At 39.0% G+C, this 17,710-nt stretch overlaps 2 protein-coding genes and 1 long non-coding RNA gene across 17 annotated transcripts in view; 1 reads left to right on the forward strand and 2 right to left on the reverse strand.

Annotated features, from left to right (window-relative positions):
- Nucleotides 1–1,175, reverse strand: part of rpp40 (ribonuclease P/MRP 40 subunit) — a 73,154-nt gene extending 71,979 nt beyond the window's left edge. The window contains exon 1 of the mRNA XM_069913507.1: nucleotides 956–1,175. Within this exon, the coding sequence (XP_069769608.1) occupies nucleotides 956–1,072 (117 nt within the window). The 5' untranslated portion in view covers nucleotides 1,073–1,175. The remainder of the gene's footprint in view (nucleotides 1–955) is intronic.
- LOC138751340 (uncharacterized) lies at nucleotides 812–14,774 on the forward strand. 2 transcript variants are annotated; one of them, XR_011349844.1, is made up of 4 exons: nucleotides 812–958; nucleotides 9,258–9,364; nucleotides 11,612–11,692; nucleotides 14,637–14,774. It is a non-coding gene; the product is annotated as an uncharacterized lncRNA (long non-coding RNA). The 2 variants fall into 2 exon arrangements; XR_011349845.1 differs by lacking the exon at nucleotides 11,612–11,692.
- Nucleotides 3,951–17,710, reverse strand: part of LOC138751338 (LYR motif-containing protein 4-like) — a 276,723-nt gene continuing 262,963 nt past the window's right edge. For 2 of the 14 annotated variants that reach the window (XM_069913510.1, XM_069913512.1), the window contains one exon: nucleotides 15,444–15,710. In XM_069913510.1, the coding sequence (XP_069769611.1) occupies nucleotides 15,667–15,710 (44 nt within the window). In that variant the 3' untranslated portion in view covers nucleotides 15,444–15,666. Of the gene's footprint in view, nucleotides 4,239–6,627; nucleotides 7,356–8,147; nucleotides 8,964–8,984; nucleotides 10,388–15,443; nucleotides 15,711–17,710 lie in introns of those variants that run through there. The other 12 variants (XR_011349836.1, XR_011349835.1, XR_011349834.1 and 9 more) reach the window with 12 other exon arrangements.

The raw sequence follows: 17,710 nt of genomic DNA on the forward strand, positions 1-17,710 counted from the left end.
GATTGTGGACACATCCCAGTCCTCATTGAGGGATGAGTAGTGGAGAGAGTCAAGAACTTCAAATTATTGGGTGTCAACATCTCCGAGGATCTGTCCTGGAGCCTTCACGTTGATCCAATCATAAAGAAGTCTTGCCAGTGGCTATACCTTGTGAAGTGTTTGAGGAGATTTGGTATATTACCTGAAACTCTTGTAAACTTCTACAGTTGCATCGTGGAGAGCATTCTAGCTGGTTGCATCACTGCCTGGGTATGGAAGTGCCAACTCTCAGGACAAGAATAAAATCCAGAGGATTAACTCGGCCTGTGAAATCACAGGCACCAGACTTCATTCCATCGAGGACATCTACATAAGGCAGTCTTAAAAAAGCAGCCTCTATCCTCAAAGACCCCCACCACCCAGGCCATGCCCTCTTCACTCTGCTGCCATCGGTAAAAAGGTACATCAGCCTAAAGATGAGCACTCAGCGGCACAAGGACGGCTTGTTCCCAGCTGCCATCAAGTTCCTGAAGAATCAATGAAACAAAGATACCGTCTTACTTTTCATGCACAACTATTTTATTTTTTTATTTATTGTAATGTTGTAAGGTGGTTATAATATGAATGGTTGCACCATGACTTTAAAGTTGACAAGCTCATCAGGAGACAGCAGCAAAATAGTCTTCGATGGAGCAGAGAAGGAGTTTTGCCTGCATAGACTTGCACAAAGCCAACAAAAAGACAGGCATGGCTGGGACCCGTGGCTATTCAGTTGACTGAGAGACAGTGGGATGAGCCAAAGGTTCGGGTCCTGCCCACCCCTGTCAATCACTCCCCCAGGAATGACGGAACGACATCCGTAGCGTTGGAGGAAAGCAGCAGCAGAGTGGACATTTCTGGCCGAACCCGACGGGTGACGATTCCGCCCACCCACTGCCGCTACGACGACCAGCCGCAGCATCTGTCAATCACTCACCCGGTAGTTATAGTAGTGCGTGTCCACTTTGTGACGGTGCGTCGACTTGCTGTGGGTGAAGTTGGATTTTTCACAGACCAGTAAATGGCGCCCGCACTTCGCCATCTCGCGCAGCATCCTCGCTGCCGGCGCGAGAACCCGTGACGCGCTCCCAAGTCCAGGGTCTCTGGCGCACGCGGTGCCTCTTCGGGATGGACCATGGGCCTCGGCGATCTGCTGCGCCTTCTAGTGGTGGGAGGTCACCCGGGTCCGACCTTTTGCTCCGCCTGGTGTGGAGAGACCAGTGTGGGGCTTCCGCGAAGGAGAACGGTCAACTTAAATGGCAGTGGGCAATATCTTTGCTTTTAATACACGAGATAGTAATGTGATCATTTGAAAAATCGATATTGACCTATTCTGTTTGCTAATTAACCAAGTTTTTCCATATATTATACCTAGTACAGTGAGAAGGGTAATTTATTCTATGAGGAGGCCAACAGGTTACCTGTAACAAACATATAGCATCTAAAGTAGAAAAGCACAATTTACAGAGTATTAAATGCTTAAAAAAAGTTAATCCCAAATGTTAATCCACTATTGCGGGGTTCATTCAGGATCCCTGAGGTTGTGGGAAGAAACTGCAGGAACAGCAGCTTTTCACCAAAAGGTTCAACTGCCCAGTCCTAATGCCAGTGGTTCTGTACAGGCTTTAAACAGCCTGTTAAAGGAGTGTTTGCAAGGTCTGTACCCAAGATGGCAGAGCCTGTACTGGGAAGTTGCGCAATGGCGCAGGGCACCAGAAACGGGGAGAACCCCCCCCCCACCCCATTGAGAAGGAAAAGCAGGACCCTATAGGACGGTGACCATGATAGCAGACCAGCAAGGGGCTCAGCAGCTGAGACACCCACACAAGCTGCGGGTGACTTGCTGTCAGGGTCCTGCACAGGCTGTGGGCTGCTGGAGACTGGGATTTGAGAGGGCACTGATGGCAAGACTCTTGAAGGGCCTAGGGTACTAAGGCTTCATGATCGTGTCAGAGGTTTGGATCTGGAGCTCGGAATGCCGATGAATCGAACAGGAGTCTACAAAGGCTATGGGAGCGTGAGGCAAATCCACAGACCTTCATTGACTGAAGGGACTCCTTTTGCTTCTTTCTCTCTCACTGTAAGGAGAGCCAGGTGACAAAAATGGCAACTTTTTGTATGTCTTATGACACGCAGAAGGCAATTTTGTGTAAATTACATGTTCTGTACTATTTCATGACAATAAATTTTAAATTTAGATATACAGCATGGTAGCAGGCCATTTCGGCCCACAAGTCTGTGCTGCCCAATTTACACCCAATTAACCTGCACCCCAGGTATGTTTCGAACGGTGGAAGGGAACCGGAGCCTCTGGGGAAAACCCATACAGACACGGGGAGAACGTACCAACTCCTTACAGACAGCAAGGGATTTGAAACCCTGCCCCGATCGCTGGTGCTGTAAAGGCGTTGTGCTAACCACCAACTGTGCTTGGAATCTTGACATTTATTGTCATATTGTCATATATATCAAAATGCTGTGATAGAGGTTGGTTTGTAAGCAGACCAATAAACATCTCTTACATAGTACAACAAATAAAACACAGTACAAAAATTCAAGTTACAGAGAGAGATCGGTTGGTATGAAAAGATACTTTTACTGTTTTAGGGTTCATTTACGATCCTGTTAAAGGATGTTTGTAACATGTCCCTTTTTCTTAGATTTCTGAGGAAGTGGAAATGCTGGTGTATTTACTTGGTCATTACATCAGCATATCCTCAGCACCATTGATGCAGTTCTGTTCCCCCCCCCCCCCCCTCCCCAAGAAGTCTGTAACCAGCTCTTTGGTCTTGCTGACATTGAGGTAGAGGCTGTTGTCATTAGCATCGGGCCATGTTCCTCTTATCTATTTTCTGGACTTCACTTTTGGACTTGTTAGAGTTCCTGCCATCAACAGTAGTGTTATCTGCAAATTTAGTGAATTTATACATGGAGTTAGAACTTTGTTTGGCCCTGCAGTCATGGCTGTACAGGGAATATAGCAGGAGACTGAGAACCCAGCCTTGCAGATGATCGTGGAGCCACCAATCCTTAATGATGGCAGCCTGTGGAATAGAAAGACCATGGATCCAGTTGTAGAAATGGTGTTGAGACCAAAGTCATGTTGCTTGGGGATTCATTTGTTTATGTTGAAAGTGGAGCAGTAGTTAATAAATAATAGTTGGACATCGGTGTCCTTGTCCAGATCTTGCAGGACTGAGTGTAGGGCCAGGGAGATAGCATCTGCTGTGGATCCATGGTAGCAGTGTGGAAACTGGAGTGAGTTGAGGGTGACTAGTAGGTTGGAGGTCATATGAGCCATGACCACCCTCTCGAAGCACCATAAATTTCTGCTGAAACACACTGCACAAAAATTTTATAGACAGTAATTTTGGTGTCACCCACTCTGCAAGTGTCCCCCGGTGCGGTCCGCACCCCCTAGTGACACCAGTGTTTACTAAGGAAGGCTCCACTGCTTCATTGGGCAGTGAATTCCATAGATTCACCACCCTCTAGTAATTTTCTTCTTTAGCAATCTTACACTTGAGAGTAAGATCATCAGGAGCACAGGTCTGAAGGGGTTAACTCTCAGTATAACCCCCAATGTTGGCCTGTTTTCCACAGTTCTGCCTTCTCCAGCAGCACTTCTGATGGCCTCCCATGTGTCTCCCGTGATCTGCTCCATGGTTTACAGTAGTCTGTGTTCGCTGCTTCAGTAGGTTTAAACCGCACAGAATCTTATTGATCCTATCAGCTCATTTGAAAGTCCAGTTCATGTTTTGTATCTTGAATAAAAACACACATATATAGTTACAAACACCAAAATACACATCAACTAATTGAATTAAATCAAATGGAAAAGTATTTATTTTGATCTTAAAAATCATTGTTAAAGATTGGAAAAATGTTTTACCAAAATCTTCCTAAATTGGGACACTCCCAAAATATATGGATTAATGAAGCTTCAAAAATGTTGCATTTCTCACTGGTGGAAGCGTTCTAGGAGCCGTAGGTGATGCCGGTAGAGGACCCATGATTCAGAGCCAAACAGGAGTGTGGGTATGACAACAGCTCTGTATACGCTTATCTTTGTGAGGTTTTTCAGTTGGTTGTTTTTCCAGACTCTTTTGTGTAGTTTTCCAAAGGCGCTATTTACCTTGGCGAGTCTGTTGTCTATCTCGTTGTCGATCCTTGCATCTGATGAAATGGTGCAGCCGAGATAGGTAAACTGCATAAAATATCTGCATAAAAACAAGATAATCTGAGTTTGGACATATGTATTCTATGTATCACCTGAAATGGTAATAAACAATACCTTGCACAAAATGAAGAACCATTAATCAAGTTGAGAGCAGAATTCCAATCTTCATCTTGAGATCACATTCCCAATTATTCTTAATCCCAGCCATTGAGGCTGATCTTAAATCCAATAAATCATTATAAATAAATGATATTAATCCACCGTGAACAAACTAAATTAAAGAAAGCATCCAGAATATTTGAAATTGTGATTCGAGGAAAATTCTATAATTTTGACTGAACAAAATGTCTATCTTGTAAATGTCTAAAGAAATGTCTATTAGAAAGATTAAATTTGGCTCAAAAGAGGCAAAGTTATCTTGAATTGAAAAGATCTTTATAACTTTTGATACCTAATCTATACCATTCCTTAAAGCCTGCATCTAATACTGAAGCTTGAAAAAGATGATTATCTATAATGCGACTAGCAAGAGAAAAACTTATAACCAAAAAATTTCCTAAATTGAGCCCATCAATGATTTTTAAGATCAAAATGTTACCATACCCTTTAATTGCCTTGTTTGGTTTTTCTTATGAACCAGATATACTTTTGTCTGCATCGCAAGGAAAAGTTTTAGCTTTTAGAACGTTGATAGCCAGTTGAGCAATTTTAATGAAATGAAAATATGAATCTTCACCTACTCATGCACAGTGGTTACATGAAGTAATGTTGCATTTCAGCTTGGAGAAAATGAGATACAACATTATAGAAAATTTCAATTTGTAAAAATATGGGACCCATTAATAGAATACTATCAAGATCAGCAGATTTAAGTAATTTGGATGTTCCAGTGATTCTGTGTTTGGTTTCTGAAGGTCGCTATTTGATCCATATCTTTACTCCTTTTCCACAAGGTAACCTTGATTAGGGAGAGGGGGTTGATTAGATTTAGTTTTAGGTTTTATTTTGTTTCCTTTTTTTTTTCTTTTTAAGATTCAGAATCAGGATTTATGATCATGAAAAAATCATGAAATTTGGTGTTTTGTGACAGCATCACAGTGCAAACATCTTACAACATTACTATAAAAAATAATAGTACGAAAAGTAATGCTTGGTTCATTGATTATTCAGGAATCTGCTGGCTGTGGGGAAGAAACTCCTTATGCTGCTGATGTTCACCTTTAGGCTCCTGTACCTTTTCCCTGATGGTATCAGAGTGAAGAGGGCATGATCTGGGTGGTGGGGGTCTTTGAGGATAGAGGATGCTTTTTTAAGACTTCATGTAAATGTCCTTGATGGAGAGAAGTCTGGTGCCTGCGATGATGCAGGCCGAGTTACCCTCTGGAGTTTATTCTTGTCCTGAGAGTTGGCACGTCCACACCAGGCAATAATGCACCCATAATGCTCCATGTTACGCCTGTAGAAGTTTTTGTGAGTCTTTGGTGACATAACGAATCTCACAAAGTATAACTGCTGCAGAGCCTTCTTTGTGATTGCATCAATGTGGAGGCTGCAGAAATTTGAAGTTCTTGGCCCTCTCCACTACTGAACCCTCGATGAGGACTGGGTCGTGTTCCCCTGACTTCCTCCTGAAGTCCACAATCATCTCCTTGGTATATATTGATTATATACGGGTTTAATTATGGTTGTCCGAGATCATATCATCAAATAAAACAGTTATTACTCTGTTTTGACCAAAGGTTGGTATAATTTAACTCAATTGGTTTCTATCCAGAATTATTTTTAAGAAATAATGTTAAATCAACAATTATGGATGGAATATTTTTTGAATTAATTTATATTAATTTGTGATAGATATATATATATATATATATATATGACATGCTTTTTGTTATATTAGTAGACTTTGTATGTAGGATTATTATGTTAAATTCACTAAAAATATTTCAAAAAGAAAGAAAAGGTCTATTTATTGTTCTCTTACAAGCTGTTTCTTCCTATTGGTTTCTAAGGGGGTACTGTACTTGCCATCAGAGTTGACCGAATATAGGCTCACCAACTTGATTTCCAAGTCAAAAAGCAGTAAGCTGCACAGGAATTTTGACAGAGCTTACCACTACCAGATGAAGCCATATAAGTCAGGACATCCAAACAAAAGTGCAGGTAACAACAGAGGTGGTGGTGCTTAGGGAGATGACTGCCCCTATACATACTCAAGGGTCCATTTCAAAAGATGTTGCAGGAATAGACTGTTGTATGTATAGGTGAAATGTTTGAAGGTGACAGTTCTGGTTTTTAATGCAATTCTGAAATTAGGAACAGTGAACGAAGAGTTAGGAGATTGGCAAAGATCCAGGGGTAATAGAAACATTTTAAAAACTCAGAATAGTTGATTTTGAATGCACAGTCAGAATGAGTGGTGGACATAGATTTAATTCAAGTTTAATATCATCTGATTGAACAAGTACAATGCGACGAAACAACATTTTCCAAACCTGAGTGCAAAACATGCAGACACACAGATATAAACACACTTGCAGACAAGCAATACATATGCAGGACAAGTATTTAGAACCATAGGATGCTATAGCACAGGAAACAGACTGTTCGGCCCCTTTAGTCTATGCTGACCATCATTTCCCTAGTCCCACTGACCCTCTCCCATACCATACCCCTCCAGTTCTCACATCCATGTACCTATCCAATTCACTCTTAAAACACGTTCAAGCCTGCATTCATATCAGATGGCAGCTAATCCCACACTCCCACCACCCTCTGAGTGAAAAATTTCCCCCTAATATTCCCCTTAATCCCTTCCCCTTCAGCTTCAAACCATGACCTCTCGTATTTCTTTCCCAATCTTTGAAAAAGCCTATTCACATCCACTCTGATCAAATCTCCCTCATTCTTCACTCCAAGGAATAAAGTTCTAACCTATCCAGTCTTTCCCTGTAACGCAACCCCTTAAGACCCAGCAACATTCTATTTAATCGATAGAAATAAATAAATAAACATTGCTTTGTACATATTAGAGTCTCGGATGGTTGGTGTGAGCAGTTCCTTTGGTCGTTCAGCATCTCACTGCCCGTGGGAAAAAGCTGTTCCTCAGCCTGGTGGTGCTGGCTCTGATACACTGGATTGGAGCTGCTGAAAGCTGCTGTATGCAAAGCGGAAGGTGGCTTCAATGATTTTGCACGCCTTCTTCAGACAACAATCACATTGATATTTGAACTATTTGAAAGTAACAGAATTACAGGGCCATGGGAAAAAGTTCTGACTGGATTGCTCAAGAAAAGCTGTCGCAGACATCATGGAATCTGCACGATGAGGATATGATAATTCTCAATTTCAAGTGTTTCCTGAGCTAAGTCCTCAACTGAAAAATATTAAAAGTCCTAATTTAAAACTAGGTCAAACAACCCTCAATTGACCATGCCTTGAAAAAATGTGTTAATTCTGCACAGAGATGCATTCAAGGCATATCACTGCTTCTGGCAGAACAGAGTGAATTCATGAAATACTGAAATCAGTATCAGTGTGAAGTTAGGGTGACATCAGTCCTTTTTCCACTGGCATCCCAGTTAAAGCTGTTTTTGCTGTTTCCACTGGGCCACTTTTAACCAGGACACTACCTGCTTTCCCACTGACAAGTCATCCCCGGGGATAGGAGAGTCTACCTTCAATAATATTTCAGAGATGTAACTTGTCCTTTTTCCACTGATTTAATCAGCCTGCCGGCGTCAGCTGACGCTGGTGATTTGAGTAGGGGTCAAGGCCGTCAATTGAATTGCTTTTCCACTGGACCCTTAACCAGTAAATTGGCCATCAACTCCTGGGACAAGTTGCCAATAGAAAAGGGACTATTGATGCATTATTATAGTGTTTGGGAACTGTGAGGAATAGAGCAATTGATTATCTGAAGTTAACGAGTCACTGTAAATATTGATTCAAATATTATTATAATAGACATGAATAAGAAACAATATTACTAGGCTTAGTAATGTTTCCAATAATTGTTTATTTTTATTCCTTTCTCATTCGTACAAAATTTCACTTTGAGAACAACTATATTAATGGCAATGCCAAAATATTGAGTTCCTGTGTAACCATTCAGTTGTCCTGTGTTACTATAGATAAAGGCATTGGAAGCAGACTGCAATAAAGATTGAAATATGTTTATATTGTCGTCAAGCTACAATGGCAAAGATTAAATAGTTTGCAAAGTTTATTAAAACTGTTTGGAAATAATTCTTCACGTCGCTGACATTTGTTATATTGGTGTATGGATTGTACACAATAGGCATCTAAATCAGTGTGGACTTAAGCATTAGATATTTAACTTTTGAAGGTCATCTTTTTCACGCAGAAGGGGTAAGGAGTATGTGGAATTGAGCTGGCAGGGGAAGTGATATAGGCATGTACAATTACAACCTTTAAAAGACATTTGAATGAATATATGGATGGGAAAGGCTGAGAGGGATATGGGCTGTTTCAGACAAATGGGACTAGCTCAGGTGGGCTCCTTGTCTGGCAAGGATGAGTTTGGCCTATTTCTATGGTGTTATGACGATGACCATCAAATTCTACTTCATCTATTTTAATTAAGCTTATCAGCGGTAACTTACTCTTAAACCCCATGCGAATTAACTGAAAATATTCAGGTTTTTAAATATTCAAACACAAACTCTTGCAGCTATTATTGCAATTCCTTGATTTCTCTCACTCACCTAATATTGCTCAATCAGAGTTATAGATGTGGTAGTCTCTGCAAAGTATAACAACAATTATTATTAACCACAGAAACACACAAGAAATAAATTGAAAAATTAAAATTGCAGATGCTGAAAATCTGAAATAAAAACACAAGATGATGGTAAAAATGCATCAGGTCAGGTAGCATCAGTGGAGAGAGAAACAGATTATATTTCATGTTGAAGATATGCTATAAGAACTGAGAAAAGGAGAAAACTATTTTTCTTTGCACAGATGCTGCCTGACCTACTGTGATTTTTCTACCTTTTTCTATTTTTAATTTACATATTAAGACTATGTTTTTTAGGAAACACAATAGACTGGAGATGCTGGAATCTACATAAAAGAAAAATAATCTGCTGAAGGAACTCAGCCGGTCAAGGTTGGAGAAAGAGGAATTGTCAACATTAACAGGTGAAAATCCAGAGGGTTTTATGCTGAAACATCAACTATTCCTCCCCCACCCCCATAGATGCTACTCAACCCACCAAGATTGTATTTTGCTGTACATTTCTCAAATCTTGTAGTGGATCTACATGGTGAAGTGAAAAATGATTGACATAGTATTCTCCTTATGCCAATAATGTTATACTTTTGAATTCACAATGTAATTAACTATTTTTTTTTCACATTTTTCCTGGGAAACTGACAAATTAATTTTGTTAAAGCAACAAAAAGCAACAAACCATTGATAAAGGGTTCCAACCTGAAAAGTTGTCCATTCTTTTTCTTCCACTGATGCTGCTCTACCTGCTGAGTTCATTGTTGTTCCATATTCCAGCATCTGCAGTTTCTTCTGTTATGCACAAGTTGTGATTTGGAAATTCTACAATTGCACATGTTGTGTTCAAAATCCCAAATGGTTTAGATGGTGTGGATGGATGGTTCAAAGAACAGGGGACATTTGAGATAAAAAGTACATGGGGCATGTGAGTAAAATTTTTTTTTACAGCAAGCAGTTATAACCTGGAACTCACAATCTATGATGGAAAGAGCTGGCTTCAGAAGGGAATTGTGTGGGTAATTGAAAGAGAATAATTTTCAAGAACAAACAGTAGTGGAAATGATATTTCCTGGATTGCTGTGCTATCAAGTCACCTTTATTTATCGTTCATACCATGTTCACATGATAAAGACGAGATAGCGTTCTCCAGGACCACGGAATATATAAGTTAGAATAGAAGTTAAACACATTGAAATATTAAAATATTAAGACGTATGCAGTAAAAGTCCACAGTACACTATCCACATTTGTTCTGGGAATTCAGGAGCCTGATGGCTTTGGGGAAAAATCTGTTCTGGATGTAAGTGCCGCAGTACCTCCTACCAGATGGCAGAAGGGAAAAGTTTACATGAGGGGTGTGTGGAGTCCTTTGCAATGTTTATTGCCATTTTCCTGCATCAAGAGTTGTAGATGTCCTTCAAGGTAGGTAGAGCCTGCAATATTAAGCAATTATTGAGTGAATGCAGCCCTTCTGTGCAATTACAATTTTATGACTTTATGTTGTGAATACAGAAATATGAATAGAATATTTTGGAGTTAATAACATCTAATTAAAGATTGTGCTGACTTTGTAAAATTTAAGACTGTATGCAATTTACTAGAATTAACTAATTTGGCAAAGGAAACAACAAAATGGGCCCAAAGTCCTCTTGATGTCTAAATGAATATGGCAATGTCTTGTACATCCAGCTTATAGATGTCTGAAGACATACTTTATTTACTGTGCCTCTCCAAAGCAACTGGTACAACTTTGAATTTCCATATTATATAGACTATATAATCAAGCTGTAATCATGTGCCTACATAAATCTTGTAAGACTACTGTGTGTAATGTTAACTTGAATACAATAGGAAAGTTATTTCAGCTTTGGAGATTTATTGAGATGCTGCCTGGAAATAAAATAAATATACAAAGATTTCAGCCTTTTGTTGGTACATATTATGAGGTGTTATAATAGAAATGTCAGAGTGAGTAAGGTTGGGATAATAATTGAGGGATATAGAAAAAAAGAGCAAGCTGACCCTTCTTTTAACAGTGATTGAATAAATTGGTGGTATTCACTCCCAACATGGTAATTATAAACAAAGACTGGTTGGGCAAAATGGTCTATTTTTGTTTTCAACCAGAGGAATTTTTATATAAGAGACCTACAAATAACTTAAACATTTATTTTACAAATACATGAAAAGACAGGTTTGCACACACATGAAATCCTATGCTATACTGCATGCAATCTAATTAAAATGATTTCTGTGAAGCATAAGTCATTAACAAAGGACTGGAAAGAAAGCAACAAATCTGGTTTTAAATGACTTGATTAAAACTATGCTACAGAATACCTGGTTTATATATTCTTGTGAATTCCTGATGCATATTCAGTACTTGTATTGATGCTTTGATAAGTGATTGTCATAACATGTGCCAATTAGTCATAGGTGAAGAGGTACAACTATGAAGGCAATTGTCTCAGAACAGTGTCTTTAATCAAAAAGACAATATTAAACAGCTAAGAGACTTGGCTAAATTAAACTGAGGTCAGGGGATTGAAAAATCCATTGACATTTCCCCCTCAATCCATAAATAAAATCAGTGAAACTTGACTGGCAAATGGTTTAAGAAACCAAGTAATGATATTTCTTGTTGTACATGTAAACAGCTGCTTCCACGCAACATGGCTTTATTATCTGAAGACTATATTTCAACAGATATTGAGAGACACATACAATTTATTCTGAAGGTTAGAAGCATTAAATTTCTCTCTAACTTTAGGGATTGCTTCTGTGTATTTTTGTGCCATGGTCTGTAAAGTGCTACTATTTTAATACCAACATTGTGCGATTCCTTTTTGATGGAATATCTGCAGTTTCTTCTGTTATGCACAAGTTGTGATTTGGAAATTCTACAATTGCACATGTTGTGTTCAAAATCCCAAATGGTTTAGATGGTGTGGATGGATGGTTCAAAGAACAGGGGACATTTGAGACAAATACTGTGGGGAAAAAAATGTACCATGAATGCAGTTAATAATTGCCTTGAATATTATTGTGGCTCATTTCTTTTTTGCACTCTCTCTGATTCAGAAGAACTGAACAAAATAGCAATTCTTGATATAAACTTCAATGTGGTAGAATTGAACATGCCATTCTTTCAGTGAGCTGGTTTGTGTCTTAGCTTGGTGGCAATGTTTCATGTGAGCTAAAAATTCTTTCAACATTTTCAAATTTGAAGACATTCCTCCCTCTGCAGCTCAACCTCTGACTTTTGCCCATTTCTCTGTATTCTTCCTTAGGATTACACTGACAGAGCACAATATCAACGCTGAACTTGTGAGCTAAGCCCAGAAGACGTCTGGCTATCAGCTAGACTGCCTGCCTTTTTCCTTCTGTCCATTGAGATCAGCGGCATTCAAACTCTTAATTTTTTTTAGAATTTTGAGATGCAGTACAGTAACAGGCCCTTTCTTCCATGTACCTGTACTGCCCCAATTACACCTATGTAATTAATTAATCTACTAATCAGGAAATCTTTCAAATGTGAGTGGGAACCAGATCCTCTGAAGTTGTCGGGATGAATCAGTGGCTGAATGATAAGCATCCTATATCATTCTTGTAGCCATCAAATTAACGTGGCTGATCTAATTGAGTTTCTGGTCTATGTGATCCCAGAATGGTGACTGTGGGAATCATGGAAATGGTAATTCCGTTGAATATTAAGGATGTCTAATTAAGACTCGAGTAAGGTAGAGGTAAATGTTTCCTATAACTTCTCAGCCTATGCCTGAACGTTATCTAGAGTTTGCTGGCACGTGCTGAGGAGTTGTGAAGGGAATTGAACACTTCAATCATTAGTGAACATCCCTCTTTTGAACTTATTGAGAAGATTAATGAAGCAGCTGAAGATGATTGGTCCAAGGATGTTGTACTGAAGAACTCCTGTGATGGCCTCAGATAATTTACCTCAAACATCCCCTACCATCTTCCTTTGTGTAACATAGATTAGAATTCTATCCTGGGACCATAAATACTGAAAAACCACCAGTGCTGACATTTTCAGTAAAGGATACAATGAAGTCACGAGCATCTGTGTGTAGGTTACTGGTGAACATTCTCATCAACAGCTTCTATCACTTTACTGATGATTGCTTTGACTGATTTGCTAGTAATTTGCCTGATTAGAATTATCCTGGATTTTGTGAATAGAACATACTAGGATAATTTTCCAATTTCTCCAATTGTAACTGTACTGGGCAGCTTGGCTAGAGGAATTTTGTCAGGTCATGCAGCCTTTTTGAACTGTGTTCTCATCTGTTGATATCATTTGGAATGAGTTGAATTGGTTGGACATTACTTGTGTGATGATGAGAATCACAGGGTAATTTAGAGATGGATGAATCCAGAAATACAACCTATACTTCCCTCCCTTCAATGGACTCCACCTACATCTCGTGCTGTCCAGAAAAGCCAGCCAACATAATGAACAATTCATCACACCCTGGATACACTCTCTTTTCCCTCCAGTGTGAAAGTATGCACCAACAGGCTTAAAGAGTTTCTTCCCTGCATCAATTGGGCTCCTGAATAAACCCCTCAAACGCTCTCTAATGCCGCCCTTGCTTGGTGCTAAGGATATTTTTTCCTTTGCAATTCTATACCCTGTAATTATGCCCATTACACAGCCATATGAATATGAGGTAACCAGTTAGTCTGCTCACAGAAGAACTCTTCTCACTGTATTGGGTATTTTGGGATAAATAAACAGGTGCCAGATATGGGCATTGATTCGATCGAAGCATTTGAGTTCCAAAGGACAGTAGCAGTGGATAGTCGCTTTATGTCAGGTAGGGTCAGGTTCAGCTAGAATTCCAAAACTCTTACAGGGCCACACAAGGACTAACTAGATGACCATGGAGAATGAGAAATCAGTGGCCATTGTTCCATTATTTTGGAAAAAGACCTGCCAGGGTATAAGAGTCCAGGTGACCCTCTACCTGCAAGGAGGTGGGGTGATTGCAGTGCATTGTCCCAGCATCAAAGCAACAGCACAAAGCAAGCTTCACAGTGTCAGAGACTGAAGTTCAATCCTGACATTGGGTGCTATTTATGTGGAGCTTACACATTCTCCCTGTGGTTTGCTCCTTCATCCCATTTGCCCTTCAATTGTCTGATATAATTGCTCTGTCAGTGATAGAATCTGGAGGAAGTTGAGAATTAAAAAGTGAGATCAGTGTTAATGGGTGGGTCGGCAAGCTGAATCTGACTTCATGCCGAGAAAAACAAAATGCAAAGTCATCTCGAAGTTCCATCAATGCAACCACAGGTTGACAACCAGTAGTGTGAATCTGAGGGCTGTAGAAGAATTATTTGATAGTCTCTTGAAAGGCAATAGTCAGACATTAAATTGTAGCATAAATTGTAACGTTAATGAAGAATGGAACTTCTGCAATGTTAAAAGAGTTGGGATTGTTGAAACCTTGGGATTTACAGCATTAATTGTACAAGTGTGAAGCCAGAAGAGCATGTTTACTGCAGTATACAGAGGCCAGAATGAAGATGGGTGTTATTGGACACAACCATTCATGGAGCTGCTAAAAGGCCTGGATCAACATTAAAGAGGTGGGGGTTATGTTACTTTGTAGAGGCAATTTAAGCAGTCTACTAATCCCTTTCATGTTGTTTCCTCAGATTTGGGTTCAGTATATTGTCCAAAGCACTGAGACCAAGATATGGAACAAGGCTGAGAACTTTGATGGTTGATATCTGTGCAATAGAAACCATCCTGAAAGCAAGTTGTTCGGCAAAAATAAATAATGTTTGGTTGTATATTCCATTGTTTACTTGCCTTATTAAACTGCAATATAGATACACCCATATACATTACATAATTATACAAGTATTTTTAATTAATTTACATCTGTAAATTTTTTGAAAAATAAATTATTTAATTTAACCAAATTCTGTATAATGTTAAAAAATGATGGTCATTGGGGTGGTCCAGGATTAGGAATGGGATTAGACCGACAGGACCACCAGAAGTCGATGTGGATGGTGCGTGCTAGGGTGGATGTGGGCTGTCACTAGGAGGGGCAGGCTGGATCAATCATGACCAGGCCTTGTTCTTGTATTCTGCAATGCCAAGGTGTACAACTAAAATGTGACTAGTCTGAGCACATGACTAACTGCAGAATCCAGTAATATTCTGCTCTAAACCTATCTTGGATTAAGTACATATCAGTAAATATTGGAGAAATATACATCCTATACGATCAATAGTGCAAAGTGTATAGTATAAACATTTTCTATTTCATAAGAAGGCACTGTATAGTGTGGTAAAAATATTTGTTGATAATATTCTAAGACATTTAATTTAATTAATTAGTTAATTAGTGAGATTTTCTTGTTCTTTTATTGGTTGTGCAGAAAACTAATATTTAGCCATACACTATCCCTGCTCATTAGTATGTGCAACACTGAAAATTAAACAGATTGGAATAACAAAAATGCATTTTTATTATATAATTGACCTTTACCATTATTGCAGAATTGTAAAATATAGCAATATTTTTATTTATCAGTAGAAGTAAATACATGGATAACATTGCTGTGCAAATCTGGCTTCCAGAATCTTTCACAATTTTGTCAAGAGAGATTTAATTTCTGAAGATCAGGACACACCAGTTGATTGTGAACTCTCAATTTTCACTTGCGCTTATTTTCAATGATGAGCTTTTGCGTGGTGTACAAATGGCCAATGAGTACCTAAGAACAAAAGAGAGCTTTGTGATGCATTATCACACACAAAAGAAAATCAGCTTGCAGTTACTCACAGACTTTGTTACTGAGCTTGCATTATACGCTGTCCATCATGAGCATGTCATCTATATGCATTTGTAACCCCAGATAGCATTAATTCTTGGAGGAAAAATAAAAGTTTGAAGACTCATCATAATAGTCTCTTTATATATTTCCACTGGGCCTTTTAACAAGCCCATCAAGAAATATTTCTTTAAAATAAACTCCGAGGATGCCATAGGTGCTCTGTGGTTAGTAAACCAACCAATTTTCCCTTGCAACCGCTGCAATCGTGTCTGCCTGTCCCGCATCGGACTTGTCAGCCACAAACGAGCCTGCAGCTGACGTGGACTTTTTACCCCCTCCATAAATCTTCGTCCATGAAGCCAAGCCAAAGAAAAACTTAAGGTGGTACGTGAGTGGAAACAAAAAGGTTGAGAATCACTGCCTTAGATTTTGCTGTAATGGGAGAGAAGGGCCATTACAAGGTCATGGAGTGCCTGGTTGGAATTTATTTTTGACATTTGTTTGAGCACACCTTTTTCCAATTTAGAGGGTACATGGAAGAGATTGTACAGTAACAAGAGGAACCCAATTCACAGAGCTAAATGCCAGTTGCAAATTTCAACATTCCAGCAGACTTTAAGGAACACAGTATTGGCAGACCCAGAAAGTAAACCCTGAATCATGTGTTTTAATGTTTTCTTTCCCAGGCTCCTCTCTATCCAATTGTCTCTGGCCTGAATTCATTCCATGACTATATCCTCCAGTCCTTTTACACACAAGTCCTACAACCTCCATCTGCCTTCTCTGGAACTCCCTGGCTTCAAATGCATGTTCAATCCCAATTTTCGAATCAAGAAATTGATAACCTCTACTTTAAATTAAAACTGGCCTGGAGTCTATTACAGGTAACAAAAAAAGAAATTTGGTATGTTTTTCTACAAAGATCATATACTTTCCTTCCCACCCCCTCAACCCAATAAAAATGCTCAGAGTATCCGTGTACTATCAACTTACTCTTCATTCTCTGAAGAATGATGGAATAAGAACCATTGAACTTTGGCAGTAAATGCTATTTGAGTAATTATTGCCTGCATCTAACTCATTTTACTGAGGCTGCTACACATATTGAATATCACAGATCTAAAATGTTCATGGCCAAAACTGTCTTGGACTGGTAACTTTACTTTGCAGAGAATTGAATGAATGAAAAGTATATTGTCATAAACACATGTACAATGAACAGATGCAATGAAATTATTACTTGTTGAAGCTTCCCAAGTAGATGAAACATTACAACAACTTAAGTATGATTAGCACATAAATTGCCACAAAGGAAAAAAAATGTAAAGGAAGAGAAGAGAAAAAAAAGTTAAGTTGGCTGGTAGTGCAAATAACGAGCTATTGCAAATAATACAGACAGATTATTGGTAGTATAGGAATAGTGTTATGGTACAGGTAGTACGGGGAGACTAAGATAATTGTTGGGGAAAAATTCTTGAATTTAGAAGCGCAAATTTCAGGCTTCTGTACGTTTTATCTGAAAGGAGCAAAGTGATAAGGGTTTTTTTTTTAAAACTTACACATGCACATGCTAACAGGCCATTTTGGCCCATGAGTTCATGTCCATTTACACCCAATTAATCTACACCCCCTGGAGGAATGATCAAGCCAAATAAATACAGGTCAACTTTCCTGGCCCAATGCCCAATAGTGGTAAGAATATCACAATCTAAGGACACGCTGACCACAAGATGATCCCTTCTGTAAGCTTCTCTGCAATGTATAATTGGAACAATTTCCTCAAAGCTTTAGATTCGGATATCTTTCTGGGATGACCCTCCTCCATTTTGCTCTCCAGTCAGAGTAAAAAATACTCAACAATGCAGTCATATTTGGAAAAAAATGCTAAACACTTAGGTAGCATTTTTTACATTTATACTTATTGAACAGAGAACAAAAAT

The sequence above is a fragment of the Narcine bancroftii genome, chromosome 1, assembly GCF_036971445.1.
Source record: "Narcine bancroftii isolate sNarBan1 chromosome 1, sNarBan1.hap1, whole genome shotgun sequence".
Taxonomy (NCBI): domain Eukaryota; kingdom Metazoa; phylum Chordata; class Chondrichthyes; order Torpediniformes; family Narcinidae; genus Narcine; species Narcine bancroftii.